Source organism: Coregonus clupeaformis, chromosome 20, assembly GCF_020615455.1.
Source record: "Coregonus clupeaformis isolate EN_2021a chromosome 20, ASM2061545v1, whole genome shotgun sequence".
NCBI classification, from domain to species: Eukaryota; Metazoa; Chordata; class Actinopteri; order Salmoniformes; family Salmonidae; genus Coregonus; species Coregonus clupeaformis.
In genome coordinates, this window is record NC_059211.1 from 65,351,294 (window position 1) to 65,369,871 (window position 18,578).

Genomic DNA, 18,578 nt, shown 5'->3' on the forward strand with positions numbered 1-18,578 from the left:
CCACATTCACATTGTTTTAAACATTTTGATGAGTTTTATTGAAATACTTTAAAAGTTAAAAGGCACAGTTTATGTACATATATAATAGATATGTAAATCTCAAAGGTACAACTGACTATTATGGTATTACTGTCTTCATTATTATAACAGCCAAAATGAAGCCAAAATGATATGACTAAATACATAGTTCATATTTACACAAATATATAAAAAATAAAATAATAATCTGGAGATAAAAGTGATTTTAAACCCAGATGTTCATATTTTACATAAATTATATACAGTAAAACCACATTAGCTGTTTGAATACAATTTGTCAAGGAGGATTTGAAAAATGAAAGGGATTGTTTTTTTTCATGTCATTCCAAGATGGCGGCTCTGTGGTGACAACCCTTAATCTCTCTACAGGGAGCTTCCCTTCATCCCAAATGGCACCTTGTTCTCTATAGAGCACTGCCTTTGACCAGGGCCATATGGGGGATAGTTAATAGAGTGTTATTTGAGACACATCCCTTGTATAGATTATATAGTCCTACATTATTATGGGTAGCTGGGCTGTAGAGTAGATGGCGTCTTCTGGAGTGTCTTTAGAGAGGTGTACAGCAGGGTATCTTGTAGATTCTACAGTATCTTTGGGTAGCTGGGCTGTAGAATAGATGGAATCATCCTGGGTTCCACTGGCTGTTGGAGGGCTTGAAGAGACTCTAGAATCTTTGGGTAGATTCACATTGGAGTAGATGAGAGAAGCTGGAGGATCTGCAGTAGAATAGCTTGGATTTATATATAACAGCAGACGCTTATCCAAAGCACACATTGCGTGCATACATTTTTTGTGTATGGGTGGGGGGTTCGAACCCACTAGCGAAAGCACCGTGCCTACCAGCTGAGCTACAGAGGACCACGTTTCCATCTTTGGGGAAGCATTAGCATGTCACAGTGTGGAATCAAGTATGGGTAACACCATATGTGGAGTGTGTGTGACAGTTAGCATTGCGATATAAGTGTTAGGATTTACATAAGTGGGTGTATGGAAACATACTAATTGGGAAGATTGTTGCCGCAAGACTGTTTTGAGTGGGCTGTTTCCTTGTAGCATTTTAGCGAGGGTTAGGCAGTTTATGATAATTACCGTGGGATGTTAGGATAATTAACGTGGCAGTTTATGATAATTACCGTGGGATGTTAGGATAATTAACGTGGCAGTTTAGGAGAATTACCGTGGTATGTTAGGATAATTAACGTGGCAGTTTATGATAATTACCGTGGTATGTTAGGATAATTAACGTGGCAGTTTATGATAATTACCGTGGGATGTTAGGATAATTAACGTGGCAGGTTAGGAGAATTAACGTGAGAGGTTAGGATAATTAACGTGGCACGTTAGGAGATTTAACGTGGCAAGTTAGGAGAATTAAGGTGGCAGGTTAGGATAATTAAAAAGGCAGGTTAGGATAATTAATGTGGCAGGTTAGGAAAACTAACGTGGCAGGTTACAATAAATAAAATAGCAGGTTAGGATAATTAAATTTGTCGGTTAGGATAACTAACATGGCAGTTTAGGAGAACTAACCTAGTAGGTTAGGAGAAGGAGGTTAAGGTTAGGAAACAGGTTAGGGTTAGCTAAAATGCTACAAGGAAAAAGCAAGCAGCCACACATATCGATTTTGAGTGGAAACCAAACTGCCCAATTAGCTGTTAGGTTTCCAAACACCCACTTATGTTGCTCCTCCCACTTATTTGGCAACGGCCACTTTCAAACACACTCCACGTATGCAGTTACCCATCAATCTGTAGAATACCTGTGGCGGAGCTAGCAGGGTATGTTGTAGATGCTTGGCCAGCAGTGTAGGTTGCAGAGGCGTGGTCAGCAGGGTAGGTTGTAGAGTCTTGACCAGCAGGGTAGGTTGAAGAGTTGGTAGGCGAGTTGACAGTAGAGTAGACTGATGAGATGACCACAGGAAGTGTGTCTGTCTGTCTGTCTGCCTCTCTGATCTCCTCATACACACAGTCAACCTGCATAGAGAGCCAATGACAACAACTACATGGTCAGATATGAAAAGAAGTGGAGGGCCCTCAACCAACGTGAGTCAAGGTGCAAACCAAACAATGTCAATGAAGAACTACATGGTTAATATGGCTGCATTTACACAGACACCAATTATTGGCAACATATCTAATCTGATTGGTCAAAAGACCAATTATTAAGATCAGAATTGGGCTGCCTGTGTTAACGCAGCCTTTGAGTCTGAGAATCCATTATCTGTTGAAACTGACTTGTCTAACTTACAATTGATGTTTGCAGCAACTTCTTCATGTTGACAGATTGAGGAATGATAACAGATTACAGTAGAAATACACTAGAGGACACACACACAAACACACACACACACACACACACACACACACACACACACACAAACACACACACACACACACATATATACACACACACACACACACACACACACACACACACACAAACACGCCCTTGTATCTCTCACCTCTCCAGTAGGGTCAGGTTGTGTGTTGGAGGAGACTGGTGGTGGTGGTGGTGTTCTCCTGGTTCCTCTCCTCTGTCTGGAGAACAGGAGCAGGACCAGTCCTAACACTGTCACCATGACTACCAGACCAACACTGGTCCACTCCATCATACCTGACCACAGACAGGAGGAGAGACTTTACAGAGTACTGTATATATCATAGATACCATCAGACCTGACCACAGACAGGAGGAGAGACTTTACAGAGTACTGTATATATCATAGATACCATCGGACCTGACCACAGACAGGAGGAGAGACTTTACAGAGTAATGTATATATCATAGATACCATCAGACCTGACCACAGACAGGAGGAGAGACTTTACAGAGTACTGTATATATCATAGATACCATCAGACCTGACCACAGACAGGAGGAGAGACTTTACAGAGTACTGTATATATCATAGATACCATCAGACCTGACCAAAGACAGGAGGAGAGACTTTACAGAGTACTGTTTATATCATAGATACCATCAGACCTGACCACAGACAGGAGGAGAGACTTTATCAGGGTTACAACATTTCAGTAACTTTCCCCAGTCTTCCAGGTTTTCCAGAAATGACCAGAATAACTCAACCCTATGCTTTACAGACTATAGATATCATACTGATGGATCGTTACCAGGGTCATCTGGTGGGTTGGTCGGTAGACTGGTGGATAGGTCAGTCAATAAAGTAAAGTAAGGTAGGTTGGAAGATTGGTCAGTTGCTTGGTCGGTCAGTTGGTTGGTAGGGTCTGTCAGGTGACAGACAGACAGAAAGACAGACAGACAGACAGACAGACAGACAGACAGGCAGACAAAACACAGACAGACAGACAGAGAGAGAGAGAGAGAGAGAGAGAGAGAGAGAGAGAGAGAGAGAGAGAGAGAGAGAGAGAGAGAGAGAGAGACAGGCAGGCAGACAGACAGACAGACAGATAGATAATGGAGTAGTGTAATAATAATAATAATAATAATAATAATAGTAATAATAATAAGAGGATAGATAATAAAGGTGTAATAAAGGAGGAGACTGTAGTGATCAGAGTCACCATAGCAACGGAGGCCATTGTGTCAGCAGCAGCTCTCCACAAAATGAAACTTACCAGAACTCTGATTCTGTCCTACACCAGGAGAGTAGTCTGAGGGGAGGAGAATCTAGAGAGAGAGAGAGAGAGAGAGAGAGAGAGAGAGAGAGAGAGAGAGAGAGAGAGAGAGAGAGAGAGAGAGAGAGAGAGAGACATTTGTCCAAAGAATGAACAGTTACAATTGATTTCCTCCAGAATTAGAAGCATTTAATATCACAGCTTGTTAGTTGTAATGTCTGAGATGAGAGATTCATCATACCTGTTCTTGATGAAAAGTGACCACTGATATCTCCAGATGTCAGAAACGTTGTAGAGAGGTTAGGGAGGATTGTGGAGGTGTTTGGGGATAATGCAGAGAGGTTTGGGAGGATTGTGGAGACATGGGGTCTGGAGGTGACAGGTGACGGTGTAGGAATGGGAGGAGCTGTGAGTCAGTAGAAAGTACATATAAACACCAATACTGAAACAACTTTATGTCAGGGGATATAAGTCAGGAAGTTCATTACTAGATATCAATTTATATGTAGTGTTCACTTACCATCTGTAACTGTGAGATACACCTCTTGGTATGTGTCCTTTATAGTTCGGTCCACTCCACACCAGTAGGTCCCAGAGTCTGGCTTCCTCAGGTTCTTGATGGTCACATAGAAGACTCCATATCTGTTGTCATCTATACTGTATCTACCTTGAGATACATTCTTTCTCCCATTAGTTTGAACCAGAATATCTTTACCAGAACATGTCCCCTTGCAGAAGTATTTGATGTTGTTCCCTGCCAATGTGAATGAGCAGCCGAACATGACTTGTCCTCCCACCACATCCTTCACATTCATGACAGCTGACTCCACCACACACAGAGCTGTCAAACAGAAACACACAGTACAGTCACAACTGATGACCTGTGAAATATACTTTAACCTGCTCAAATCTTACTTTAACCCTGCATAAAACTTACTTTATCCCTGCACAAATCATACTTGAACCGTGGACATCTTCCTTTAACCCTGCATAATCTTACTTTAACCCTGCATAAACCAAGGTAAAAGACCAACATATTAAGCATTCTAAGTTCAGTGCATTATCATAAGGTACATGTGAAAAACAAACTCAGAACTGTAAAACCTTATAGACAAGTACCTTTTTTATTCCTTTTGTACTATATAATCCAGACAGTAGTATAGAAACTGATACAGACAGACAGAGCTCACCTGAGAGAAGACAGCAGGAGACAACATGGAGTATCTTCATTCTGGACAGTTAATCCTCAATTACTATACCGTTGAAGTTACTTTACTATCACAGTTACTATACTGTTCAAGTTACTTGTCTATACTACCAGCTAGCACAGGTCCACAACAGCTTCTCTGTCAGCTATTCGTTTGACAGCAGAGTGTTTCTGAAATGATCTGTCTTCCTTAGTTGAAGCTCCTCCCTCCTCTAACAACCTACCCCTCTCCTCTCTCTCTCCTCTCTCTCTCTCTCTGTCTCTCTCTCTCTCTCTCTCTCTCTCTCTCTCTCTCTCTCTCTCTCTCTCTCTCTCTCTCTCTCTCTCTCTCTCAATTCAATTCAATTCAATTCAAAGGGCTTTATTAGCATGGGAAACATATGTTTCCATTGCGAAAGCAAGTGAAATAGATAATAAACAAAAGTGAAATAAACAGTATAAAATGCATGTCAGAGAGATTGAGATAGTGATGGTGGTGGTAGAGTGGGTGGACATTAGCTGATACATCCTAATTTCTCTGTAGTGACCTCAGTGTCTACAGGTCTATATGTCCTGCTGAGAGAAACTGGTTCAATACGGCCGGATGTTAGACTTGTGTTAAAACTGTCAACTTCTCTTTTCTAAAGTTACCACGTTTGTTTCAGCAGAGGGGAACACATTGTTGAGATGATGACAATATAGTTAAAATATACATAAATCTCTTGAATTACTTTTCTATGACATTTCATTGATCCAAATACAGTCTTTGTAAATGATCAACTCAACAGATGAGTTTCTGAACAGAAGAAACATCCCTCCTCTACAACCCAACTCCCCCTTAATGAATGATGTCATCACATAACAGACAAGCAACTGAGATCTCAGTCAACAAATAGAACGACCTCCACATCGCCCCCTACAGAATGTTATCAGTACTGATGAATAAATATCCTATAATCTCGACAACCAGACGGTTCTTTCGCTCTCTATTGAGCCTGGGGACGAAGTTACGGTTATGTAAGTGAAATTCCATTAATGGATTGAAAAGTCTACATGGTAAATGATGGTCATCAATGATAAATTGAGTTGTGATTATTGTTATAAATTCAATTGGACACCAGCTCTGGTAACGATAACACTTGTGTATCAAAACCAGACGATCAGACGACCTCTTCTCTTCAGAATACAGAGCATAGAATTACATATTAGAATGTAATGTAATGTAATGTGTGTGCAAGTTCGAACGTGCGCATGTGTGTGTGTGTGCGTGCGGCATGTGTGTGTGAACGTGATGTGAGTATGCATGCGTGAGTGGACGTGTGTGTGTTTGATGGTATCTCACCTAGATCCTTGTTGCTCTGCCAGAACCTGTAGAATATGAGGAGGATGACAACAACCACCAGCACAGCCAGACTCACACACACAATGATCACCACTGAGGTACCTGGAATACAGGGAGGTATGAGGGGGGACAAATGCCAGAAATGAACCGTTGAACGTCTGATTTATTTGATTATATATATTTTTTACTTAAAGTTGACTTAAACGTGTGAATGTGTGATGTTTTAAAATCATTCAACCAAGTTTCTTTATAACAATTCAACACATGAATGTCTGATTAAGACAGACAGACAAAAAGACAGACATACAGACAGAGAGAGAGGATAGATAACAAAGGTATGAGTAAGACAGTGATCATAGTAACCATAGCAACAGAGGCCATGGTGTCAGCAGTAGCTCTCCACAAAACCTCAAATGTTGCATCACTTCCTGTGGGCCTCTGAGAGACTCACATCTACATGGCCTTAAATCTTCCCTGGGACAGATGTAAATTAGCTGTTAGCTAAATCTGATTATACGCATCAGTTCTCACTTCTGAGACTTCTGCCACCACTGAAGTCAGTAGACATGAAACATACCAGCACTCTGACTCTGTCCTGCACCGGGAGAGTCCAATGTAGGAGAATCTAGAGCGAGAGGGAGACACCTCACCCCACTCATCTATCTATCTATCTATCTATCTATCTATCTCTCTCTCTCTCTCTCTCTCTCTCTCTCTCTCTCTCTCTCTCTCTCTCTCTCTCTCTCTCTCTCTCTCCCTCTCCCTCTCCCTCTCCCTCTCCCTCTCTCCCTCTCTCAATTAAATTAAATTCACAAGGCTTTATTGGCATTGGATACATATGTTTACATTGCCAAAGCATGTCAGAGAGATTGAGGTAGTGATGGTGGTGGTGGGAGGGGATGGCATTAGCCTACATATCCTGATGATTTCTCTGTAGTGACCTCAGTGTCTGCAGGTCTATATGTGCTGCAGAGTGAAACTGGTTCAAACCGGCCGAAGGTTAGACTTCCAAACCACAAGAGAACTCAGCTAACTGTGGGTGACTAAGTGTTAAAACTTCTCTGTTCTCAAATTACCGTGTTTGTTCCAGCAGAGGAGGAACACATTGTTGAGATGATGACAATACAGTTAAAGTATACATCAATATATTTTATTACTTTTCTGACATTTCATTGATCCAAATACAGTCTTTGTAAATGATCAACTCAACAGATGAGTTTCTGAACAGAAGAAACATCCCTCCTCTACAACCCAACTCCCCCTTAATGAATGATGTCATCACATAACAGACAAGCAACTGAGATCTCAGTAAACAAATAGAACGACCTCCACATCGCCCCCTACAGAATGTTATCAGTACTGATTAAGAAATATACTCTAATCTCGACAACCAGACGGCTCTTTCTCTCTCTATTTAGCCTGGGGACGAGGTTACAGTTATTCAAATGAACTATATGTTTCATCTCAGTTAATTCAGGAAGTGAAGTGAAATTCCATTCATGGATTGAAAAGTCCACATAAAAAATGATGGTCATCAATGACAAATTGTATTGCGATTCATTGTCTGTATTGAAATGGAACTAAATTAAATTAAATTGAACCCCAGCTCTGGTAACACAAACACTGTGTCACAACCAGCCCTGCCTGAGCTGCCCCGGTCAACTGTAAGTGCTGTTATTGTAAAGTGGAAATGTTGCTCCAACATCATACAATGACATTCTAGACGATTCTGTGCTTCCAATTTTGTGGCAACAGTTTGGGGAAGGCCCTTTCCTGTTTCAGCATGACAATGCCCATGTGCACAACGCGAGGTCCATACAGAACTGGTTTGTCGAGATCGGTGTGGAAGAACTTGACTGGCCTGCACAGAGCCCTGACCCCAACCTCATCGAACACCTTTGGGATGAATTGGAACACCGACTGTAAGCCAAGCCTAATTGCCTAACATCAGTGCTCTTGTGGCTGAATGGAAGCAAATCCCCACAGCAATGTTCCAACATCTAGTGGAAAGCCATCCCAGAAGAGTGGATGCTGTTATAGCAGCAAAGGGGGGACCAACTCCATATTAATGCCCATGATTTTGGAATGAGATGTTCGACGAGCAGGTGTCCACATACTTTAGATCATGTAGTGTATCATGAACAATGGTTGCAGTGTGTGTGTCTGTTGCCTGCGTTCATGTACATATATATACATTCATATGAGGGTTACTCACTTGATGATTTCCTGTCTCTCCTCCATTGGTAGATCACCACCAACACAGTCAGACTCTCAGACACCATGATGACCACTGGGGTACCTAGAACTACAAATACAAGATAATAACATTCCTCTCAGACCCTTCTCCTTCCTTCAGCTACTGTACCAGTTTCCTAACCACCTAGTCCCCCTACTGTACCAGTTTCCTAACCACCTAGTCCCCCTACTGTACCAGTTTCCTAACCACCTAGTCCCCCTACTGTACCATTTTCCTAACCACCTAGTCCTCCTATAACTACTGTATCAGTTTCCAAACCACCAAGTCCTCCTATAACTACTGTACCAGTTTCCTAACCACCTAGTCCTCCTACTGTACCAGTTTCCTAACCACCTAGTCCTCCTATAACTACTGTATCAGTTTCCAAACCACCAAGTCCTCCTAAAACTACTGTACCAGTTTCCTAACCACCTAGTCATCCTACTGTACCAGTTTCCTAACCACCTAGTCCTCCTACTGTATCAGTTTCCTAACCACCTAGTCCTCCTACTGTACCAGTTTCCTAACCACCTAGTCCTACTACTGTACCAGTTTCCTAACCACCTAGTCACCCTACTGTACCAGTTTCCTAACCACCTAGTCATCCTACTGTACCAGTTTCCTAACCACCTAGTCCTCCTACTGTACCAGTTTCCTAACCACCTAGTCCCCCTACTGTCCCAGTTTCCTAACCACCTAGTCCTCCTATAACTACTGTACCAGTTTCCTAACCACCTAGTCACCCTACTGTACCAGTTTCCTAACCACCTAGTCCTCCTACTGTACCAGTTTCCTAACCACCTAGTCCCCCTACTGTACCAGTTTCCTAACCACCTAGTCCTCCTACAACTACTGTACCAGTTTCCTAACCACCTAGTCCTCCTACAACTACTGTACCAGTTTCCTAACCACCTAGTCCTCCTACTACTACTGTACCAGTTTCCTAACCACCTAGTCCTCCTACAACTACTGTACCAGTTTCATAACCACCTAGTCCTCCTACAACTACTGTACCAGTTTCCTAACACCTAGTCCTCCTACAACTACTGTACCAGTTTCCTAACCACCTAGTCCCCCTACTACTACTGTACCAGTTTCCTAACCACCTAGTCCTCCTACTACTACTGTACCAGTTTCATAACCACCTAGTCCTCCTACTGTACCAGTTTCATAACCACCTAGTCCTCCTACTGTACCAGTTTCCTAACCAACTAGTCCTCCTACAGCTTCCCCAGCTAGAATGATAAGAGTTGTACTGTGTTCCTACGTGTTCTGGGAGTTCCAGTGGTCACAAGAAGAGGAGCTAGGGAAGAGAAGACACAGGTTGAAGATACTGATATGTGTGTGTTTATGTGTGTGTGTTTATGTGTGTGTGTTTATGTGTGTGTGTTTATGTGTGTGTTTATGTGTGTGTGTTTATGTGTGTGTGTTTATGTGTGTGTGTTTATGTGTGTGTGTGTGTGTGTTTGTGTGAGAGAGAGAGAGACATAGAGACACAGAGAGAGAGAGAGAGAGAGAGAGAGAGAGAGAGAGAGAGAGAGAGAGAGAGAGAGAGAGAGAGAGAGAGAGAGAGAGAGAGAGAGCGAGAGAAAGAGCGAGAGACCTGCAGCCCATAATAACTGATATTTGCTGTCAGGAGGAAGGGTCTAGAGAAGTCAGATGTTTTTTATTTAGTTAAGAATGTACAATACTATATACAATTCAGAAAAATTCACATCATAAAACCACCACAATAAAAAGATAACAGATTTATATTACACTTCACATTATAATAGTACAGGGTAATAATAATAATAATAATAATCAGAATCATCATCATCATCATCATCATCATCATCATTATAGTAATATTAATAACAATGGTAATAATAATAATTATAATAATCATCATTATAGTAACAACAACAACAACAATAATAATAATAATAATCTATTGGGTGGGTGCGCTTTTTGCCGTTGTTATCGAGTACTGACGGTGAATGTCGTCACTAAAACACGGCAAATGAGGAAGAATTATCAGACAGATCAAAAAAGGAATAATTGTTTCTCAGACAGCTCCATGTGTCTCTGATGGTAATGGCTTTTGAAATATTTTTGAGCCTTTAGTGAGCCTCGCTGTCGGTTTTGAGCAGGGCATTTGGAATTCGCCGCCGGCCTCCTAAATTGCAAATCAAGTGATACCTCCGCCTACACGGGCAAGAACCAGGCGTCTCATACTTTCAAGACATGCACACTCACTGTCACTGAGAGAACAGGAAGTAGCTAATTGACTGTGTCAGTAAGGAAAAGGCTATAGGACTGTGACCTCATATCCTCTCCCTGTCAACAACAACATTTGAAGAAGTAGGAAACAAGACCTGCTACTGTCTGGGTGTGTGGGAGAGAGAGAGAGAGAGAGTGAGAGAGAGAGAGAGAGAGAGAGAGAGAGAGAGAGAGAGAGAGAGAATGAGCAAAACAATTAAAAAGATTAGCTAAAAAGAGAGGTCAGTGCATATAGTTAACATATGTCCCTTTTGATTGGTAGACAGTGGGTGTATGGCCCTTGTGATTGGTCGCCAGTGTGTGCATGGCCCTTGTGATTGGTTGCCAGTGACTCAGGTGTGTGTGGGTTTGCCGACTGTAGAGTAGATGGGAGGAGCCTCAGTGGAGCTGTGTGGATGATTGACAGTAGAGTAGGCGGGGCTTTGACCAAAGTTCACAGTAGCATAGTCACATGAGGAAGTGCCCTCTTTATCGATGGCAAAGGTGGCCTCATTGCGGCAGCTGCCCTCTTTAGTGATGGTGACTCTGGCTTCGTTGGGGCCGCTGGGGTTCTTGTGGAAGTTGATGCTGGCGTAGTGGGGAGAGTCAGAGTGGCTTGTGGGTAAGTTGGCGGTGGCGTAGATGGTGGTGGGCGCAGAGTCTGAGTCTGACTGTAGGGGGCGCTCCTTTATCTCCTCATAGTCACCGTCACCATGACAACCCTGAAGAGGAGGGAGGAGAGAAAAAGGGAGGAGGAAGAGGAGAGAATATCACAAACACACTCAATGACATCACTCAATCACATAATATATAACACACACTAAATGACATCACTCAACACAACACATAAAACACACACTAATTGACATCACTCAATGACATCATTCAATCACATCACTCAGTCACTAAAACTAACAAATAAAATACACTGACCCCTTCGTTGTTCCCTTTGTCTGGGCTCACTCTGTGTGTTGAAGTGACAGATCCTGTGGAACACAACACACATTACTCAGAGAGAGAGAGAGAGAGAGAGAGAGAGAGAGAGAGAGAGAGAGAGAGAGAGAGAGAGAGAGAGAGAGAGAGAGAGAGAGAGAGAGAGAGAGAGAGAGAGAGAGAGAGAGAGAGAGAGAGAGAGAGAGAGAGAGAGAGAGAGAGAGAGAGAGAGAGAGAGAGAGAGAGAGAGAGAGAGAGGCACTTCCCCTATTTATCCTCTGCTTCTACACCAGTTTGTATCATTTCATTTACACGACATGCCTACCACTTTGAATATGCATTTTTTTTGTGTGTGAAACAAACAACAAATAAGACAAAAAAACAGAACACTTGAGTTAGCATAACTATTCACTCCCCCAAAGTCAATACTTTGTAGAGCCACCTTTTGCAGCAATTACAGCTGCAAGTCTCTTGGGGTATGTCTCTATAAGCTTGACACATCTAGCCACTGGGATTTTTGCCCATTCTTCAAGGCAAAACGAATCCAGCTCCTTCAAGTTGACCTTTAAGTCATACCACAGATTCTCAATTGGATTGAGGTCTATGCTTTGACTAGGCCATTCCAAGACATTTAAATGTTTCTCCTTAAACCACTCGAGTGTTGCTTTAGCCGTATGCTTAGGGTCATTGTCCTGCTGGAAGGTGAACGTCCGTCCCAACTTAAATCTCTGGAAGACTGAAACAGGTTTCCCTCAAGAATCTCCCTGTATTTAGCGCCATCCATCATTCCTTCAATTCTGACCAGTTTCCCAGTCCTTGCCAATGAAAAACATCCCCACAGCATGATGCTGCCACCACCATGCTTCATATATATTCATATATATACTGAGATCATGTGAAACTTAGATTGCACACAGGTGGACTTTATTTAACTAATTATGTGACTTCTGAAGGTAATTGGTTGCACCAGATCTTATTTAGGGGCTTCATAGCAAAGGGGGTTGAGTACATATGCACGCAACAAGTAAAATCCAAATAAAAATCAATTTAAATTACAGGTTGTATTGCAACAAAATAGGAAAAACGCCAAGGGGGATGAATATTTTTGCAAGGCACTGTAGCGATGTGAAAATAAATATGGGTTGTATTTACAATGGTGTTTGTTTTCTCTGTCTCTCTGTCTCTCTGTCTCTCTCTCTCTCTCTCTCTCTCTCTCTCTCTCTCTCTCTCTCTCTCTCTCTCTCTTCTCTCTCTCTCTCTCTCTCTCTCTCTCTCTCCTTGTCTTCCTCTCACATGACAACTGCAAGTTTCATGATGCCATTCAGTTTTTAAACCTGGGGTTATATATCTTGAACTCATGACTGCTTAGTGATACTGAGACAGATATTGAAACACAAAGACATTACAGAGGAAGTTACAGTGTTCTGGTCCAGTGTCTTTTCACACCGCTACAAACATACAGACATTACAGAGGAAGTTACAGTGTTCTGGTCCAGTGGCTTTTCACACCGCTACAAACACACAGACACACCCAGCCTCCACTAACACACTCACTGCCTGCTGTCAACCACTGAACAACTACTACTGATAAGATGTTAAGTTCAATGCTACATTTCAATGAACTGGTTTTTGACAATTAGATAATACAGTTTTTCTCAGTCGCCCTAACATGTGCAAAATAATAAGTGCATTTCTCAGAACAATTTGTACAAACTGCAATATACAATAGATATGTTTCTAAAGCTAGTCAGTCACTAAAAATCCTTAGTACATCTCTCAAAAGTAAATATTCATGCCAATGATCATGTCAGTGTCATCAGAATGATAAGTCATTGAGTCATTGTTCACGAACAAGGTTGTCAAAATGTTTAGGCATGTTGTCAATGGAACTGTGTACTTTGGCAGTATTACTTGATGTAAACTTAGGCTACAGTTTGGATGACAGTTACTGTATTGAAAATGCACAAGGCTGCACTTCTATGGCATATATCAATTTCAACAGTACTATTTACATATTACTGTATGTGGGTTATTGATTGAAAGAGACTGGACAACCCAAGGGGCACAAAGGAAAAAAAACTAAATTAGAAAGAAACACAGGAAACCACCCCTAAGGCACAACTTTGCCCACAGCACTGTTCTAGTGCTGTCTCTACACATCCAGACGTTCCTGTCTGTCAGCCCACATATTCTCATCCACATCACACCGGATATTTTCCCTTCCAATGCAACGTGGAAAGAATCTTTTGGAATGCCTTATCCATCCTCTGCAGGCGTCTACTGTGGTGTCCTCACATGCTGCATCCATTGCAGCCAGCAGGGTCATCTGTGTGTGTGGCTGACGATCGTACACCTTCCACCTCCATGCTGAAAAGAACTCCTCAATTGGGTTAAGGAATGGTGAATAAGGTGGGAGGAATTCTATGAGCATCCTCGGGTGGGTCACAAACCATTGCCTTATGATGTTTGATCGATGGAAACTCACATTATCACAAATGACCACATACTTTGGCAAATCCTCTCTAAACAGACCCCTCTCATCATCAGGGATGAGAGCCCTGTAGAGAGTCTCTAAAAAGTTGAGTAGATGCTGGGTGTTGTATGGCCCTAAAAGGGGGGATATGGGTTAGGACACCATGCTCCGAAATAGCAGCACACATGGTGATATTTCCTCCCCGTTGGCCTGGCAAATCCACAGTAGCTCTGTGACCGATGATATTCCGACCCCGCCTTCTGCATTTGGTCAGGTTGAAGCCAGCCTCATCCACGTATACAAAGTTGTGAGAGGGTTCACTTGATTCCAACTCCATTATACGCTATATCCCAGAACACACAGTTGAATTTGTTTTGGTAAGGAAGAGTGACATAAAATGTACATATATTGCATGTTCCTTCCACAGCAATGGAAATGTGTGCAGTTTATGCTTACTGTACTATGTAACACTATAAAATGTTGCTGTAAAGTAGTTACATAGATATATGTTTTACCTGTACATACTGGTACCGTAGCTCCTTAACTCTGTCCTCATTCCTTTGGAATGGTACACGGTACAGCTGTTTCATACTCATCTGGTTTCTATGCAGCACCCTGTCGATGGTTGAGATGCTAACCGTATGGATGTTTTCAAAGACATCGTTGTCTTCTATAATGGTCCTTTGTATTTCCCTGAGTCTCATGGCATTGTTTGCTCGGACCATGGTGCAAATAGCCTCCTCCTGTTGAGGTGTGAAAAGGCGTCCTCTGCCACCGGTTTGAGGTAATCTTGCAGTCCTATGTGTGGAAAAATGCAGTGATGCATCGCACACTTTCACATAGACAAAAACTATGCGAACACACATTTTACTGTAAAACATACAGGTGGGTGCATGTAAGGTGCAGTATGTATCTGTATAGAGTATATTTCTGTATGCTGTGAAATACAAGTGGACTACTGTAATATGAAGCATTGTAGGAAGTATACAGTATACTGCTTATATACAGTAACAGTGCACTGTACATTGGTGGACATACCTGTTCTCTCTTCGAAACGTTTGTACTATTGAGGACACGGTTGATCTCCCAATATTCGTCTGCACCCTTCGACCCGCCTCAGCCATTGTAAGGCCATGATTGACAACATGGTCTACAATAGTGGCCCTTATGTCATCAGATATGCGCCTATGTCCTCTTCTGCCTCTTCCTCTGTTTTGCCTTCCACCACGCATCCTTGCTCCTCTTCTTCCTCCTCTTGGCTGTTGACCCTGTTCGTTTCCTGGTCCATCCATTATTGGAAAATTGCAACTCTGTGTTGTGGTCTGTCTATATATGCTTGCCAATTGATTCTTCATGAGATGCACCTTTGAGCAATTTAGACAACTGGTTGATTGTTGGTTGAACTAACACTTTACATTCCTTCATGAGTGAGGGTTAATTTCACCTGCACGATTCAGCAATTTACGTTTTTGTACAAAAGGTCTAATAGAAATGTGTAAAACTATGCTTGACAGTTTATGACAAATAGTTCAACAATTTTGCATGTAATGGCTTATGCAAGGAACTAATGCCTAGATGTTTTGAGGGGTAAGACTATTCAACAGAGAACCATCTACTATATTTTGATCAACATGACATGAGCAATTGAAAATGTGGAAAAAAGCTGACACTTGTACATTATCAATTGCAATATGTACAAAAGCAATTGCAATTTGTTCAAAGGAATAAGAAATTGCTTTAATGATGTGCACAAGTGACTAGATGATTTGGAATTTGTACAAGTAGTATCAAGAATTGCACTTTTGATCTAAGAAATGCACCAAAGCGACTGAGAAAAACTGTAACACCATATTTCCCAATGTTCTAGATGTGATTGCTATTTTATGGCTTTTTATTATTTTTACTGTCAGACATGACACATTTACTGTAGGTGTACAGCATGGAAAGCAGAGGAGGCTGGTGGGAGGAGATATACTGTAGTTTGACGGGCTCATTGTCATGGCTGGAATGGAATAAATTGAACGGTATCGAACACATCAAACACATGGTTTCCATGTATTGATAGCATTCCATCCATACCATTCCAGCCATTACAATGAGCCTGTCCTCCTATATATCCTCCAACCAGTCACCACTGATGTAAAGAGTTGATCCACTGACCCACAGAGAGGTGAAGTCTAGTGTAGTCTGCAGGTCTCCACCTTCTATCAGATCCAAGTCTTGTTTATACTCACTTATAACACGTAGCTTCACCTGTGTGATCAGTGCAATGTAACGGTCTTCTGTCCTGCTGGTTTCTACTCCACACCAGTAGGTCCCAGTATCATCTTCAGTCAGGTCACTGATGGTCACTGAGTAGGATTTCACTCTGCTGTTTACAGACAGAGAGAAACGCCCAGCTTTTGCAGTTGAGAATCATGTTTGGTAATAGTAAGCTGATATCTTGTATTTACAGTCCCTGTCTTCTTTGCAGAAATGCTTGGTGCTGTCCTCGTGGTCCTCTGGATAGTTGCAGCTGATGGTAGCTTCTCCTCCCAGATAGACCGTCTCCGTGACTGACTTCTCACAGCAGTCATCTGTCAATAGGAACACAAATTACAACCTTAGTCTAATACTATAGACTGACTTCCTTTACTAGTGATATTGACCATGCAATAACATCGAGCTAAATTCATTTTATAAAGTTAAAGCAAAAGTGACTCACCTTCCTCTACTTTCAGCTCTACATCAGTGTAACTTCCCATTGCAATAGGTTTGTCCACTCCACACCAGTAGGTCCCTTCATCTTGTTTAGTCAGTTGTCTGATGATCACCGTGAAGTCGTTTCCTTCAGTGTTGTCATACAGAGAGAATCTACCACTGTGCTGCCAGGTGTTCTTCAATCCAGTTCTGATTGTATCCTTGCTGTTACCATCACTGAAAGATGTTTGATTGTCGTCCTGCTGATGTGAATATGCACAGTAGATGATGACAGTTCCTCCAGAGTATCCTGTCACTTTGAAGGAGCTCAAACAACCTGTCAATCAGAGAAGATAAAAATATTTTATATTCCTCTTGGTTTAGTGTTTTGTAATACTAGTGTACTGATGGTTAGAATTCCTACACCAGTGGCATCATCACATCACCCACACACACATGCACACACACACACACACACACACACACACACACACACACACACACACACATACACACACACACACACACACACACCGTAGTGTTTCCTTATCTGTAGTAGCAGCCATTATAAGAAGACTAACTGGATATTATTACATTGTTATAGAGAGTTATTACAAGCTTATTACCTGTCATGAAGGAGAGGAGGATGACTATCAGCAGGATCCTCATCTTGTTGTGTTCTCTCCAGGTTGGTCCAGGTGTCTATAGGTCCTGATATAATGTTGTGTTCTCTCCAGGTTGGTCCAGGTGTCTATAGGTCCTGATATAATGTTGTGTTCTCTCCAGGTTGGTCCAGGTGTCTATAGGTCCTGATATAATGTTGTGTTCTCTCCAGGTTGGTCCAGGTGTCTATAGGTCCTGATATAATGTTGTGTTCTCTCCAGGTTGGTCCAGGTGTCTATAGGTCCTGATATAATGTTGTGTTCTCTCCAGGTTGGTCCAGGTGTCTATAGGTCCTGATATAATGTTGAGTTCTCTCCAGGTTGGTCCAGGTGTCTATAGGTCCTGATATAATGTTGTGTTCTCTCCAGGTTGGTCCAGGTGTCTATAGGTCCTGATATAATGTTGTGTTCTCTCCAGGTTGGTCCAGGTGTCTATAGGTCCTGATATAATGTTGTGTTCTCTCCAGGTTGGTCCAGGTGTCTGTAGGTCCTGATATAATGCTGTGTCCTCTCCAGGTTGGTCCAGGTGTCTATAGGTCCTGATATAATGTTGTGTTCTCTCCAGGTTGGTCCAGGTGTCAATAGGTCCTGATTTAATGCTGTGTGTCCAAGTCTACAACTCTCTCTGTTCTCTCTCTACTTATAGGAACTTAAACGTCATGTACTTTATGTACTCTATGTCTCTCTCTCTCTCTCTGCCCCTCCCTCTCTCTCACTCACTCCTTGCACTGGTACAACTATGTACTTCCCTATTTCTGCATCTGTATCTCTCTCTCTCTCTCTCTCTCTCTACTAGTTCAAACCCTCCTACCACATGTTTCTTCTGACAGTCCCTCCCTCTTCCTCCTTAACCAATCATTTGTCTGTTCCTACATCACACAGAATAGAGAGGGTAAGAGAGAAAGAAAGAAAGAAAGAAAGAAAGAAAGAAAGAAAGAAAGAAAGAAAGAAAGAAAGAAAGAAAGAAAGAAAGAAAGAAAGAAAGAAAGAAAGAAAGAAAGAAAGAAAGAAAGAAAGAGATCAGTGAGAAAAAGAGGGAGAGAGAGGCCTCTATGGATCAAAGCACAGAAACACATTCATACACTCTCATGCAGACTGGAGGCTGTCTACAGAGAGAGAAACAGAGTTATTCTGCCACTGGAGGGCGATCTCCCTCCATCTATCCCTCCATCTCTTCTTCCATCTCAGCTCTG

General features: G+C 42.0%; 2 protein-coding genes across 2 annotated transcripts; both read right to left on the minus strand.

Annotated features, from left to right (window-relative positions):
* Positions 1-4,145: 4,145 nt before the first annotated feature.
* On the minus strand, positions 4,146-4,920 carry LOC123481516 (CMRF35-like molecule 5). Its single transcript, XM_045205852.1, has 2 exons — positions 4,824-4,920; positions 4,146-4,474 (listed from the first exon to the last, which is right to left on the minus strand). The coding sequence occupies exons 1-2, from the start codon at positions 4,861-4,863 to the stop codon at positions 4,146-4,148; spliced, it is 369 nt and encodes a 122-aa protein (XP_045061787.1). The 5' UTR covers positions 4,864-4,920.
* Positions 4,921-16,131: 11,211 nt separating this feature from the next.
* LOC123481456 (polymeric immunoglobulin receptor-like) lies at positions 16,132-17,453 on the minus strand. Its single transcript, XM_045205730.1, has 3 exons — positions 17,350-17,453; positions 16,749-17,060; positions 16,132-16,620 (listed from the first exon to the last, which is right to left on the minus strand). The coding sequence occupies exons 1-3, from the start codon at positions 17,390-17,392 to the stop codon at positions 16,460-16,462; spliced, it is 516 nt and encodes a 171-aa protein (XP_045061665.1). The 5' UTR covers positions 17,393-17,453; the 3' UTR covers positions 16,132-16,459.
* Positions 17,454-18,578: the final 1,125 nt, after the last annotated feature.

What these genes read in the sequence shown, in the direction of transcription:
- LOC123481516 (XM_045205852.1), bottom strand. Translation starts at nt 4,863, where the DNA reads ATGAAGATACTCCATGTTGTCTCCTGCTGTCTTCTCTCAG. An exon ending in CTCCTGCTGTCTTCTCTCAG is followed by an intron (nt 4,475 to 4,823) that starts GTGAGCTCTGTC and finishes TCTGTTTGACAG; the next exon opens with CTCTGTGTGTGGTGGAGTCA.
- LOC123481456 (XM_045205730.1), bottom strand. Translation starts at nt 17,392, where the DNA reads ATGAGGATCCTGCTGATAGTCATCCTCCTCTCCTTCATGACAG. An exon ending in CCTCCTCTCCTTCATGACAG is followed by an intron (nt 17,061 to 17,349) that starts GTAATAAGCTTG and finishes TCTGATTGACAG; the next exon opens with GTTGTTTGAGCTCCTTCAAA. An exon ending in AGAGCTGAAAGTAGAGGAAG is followed by an intron (nt 16,621 to 16,748) that starts GTGAGTCACTTT and finishes TCCTATTGACAG; the next exon opens with ATGACTGCTGTGAGAAGTCA.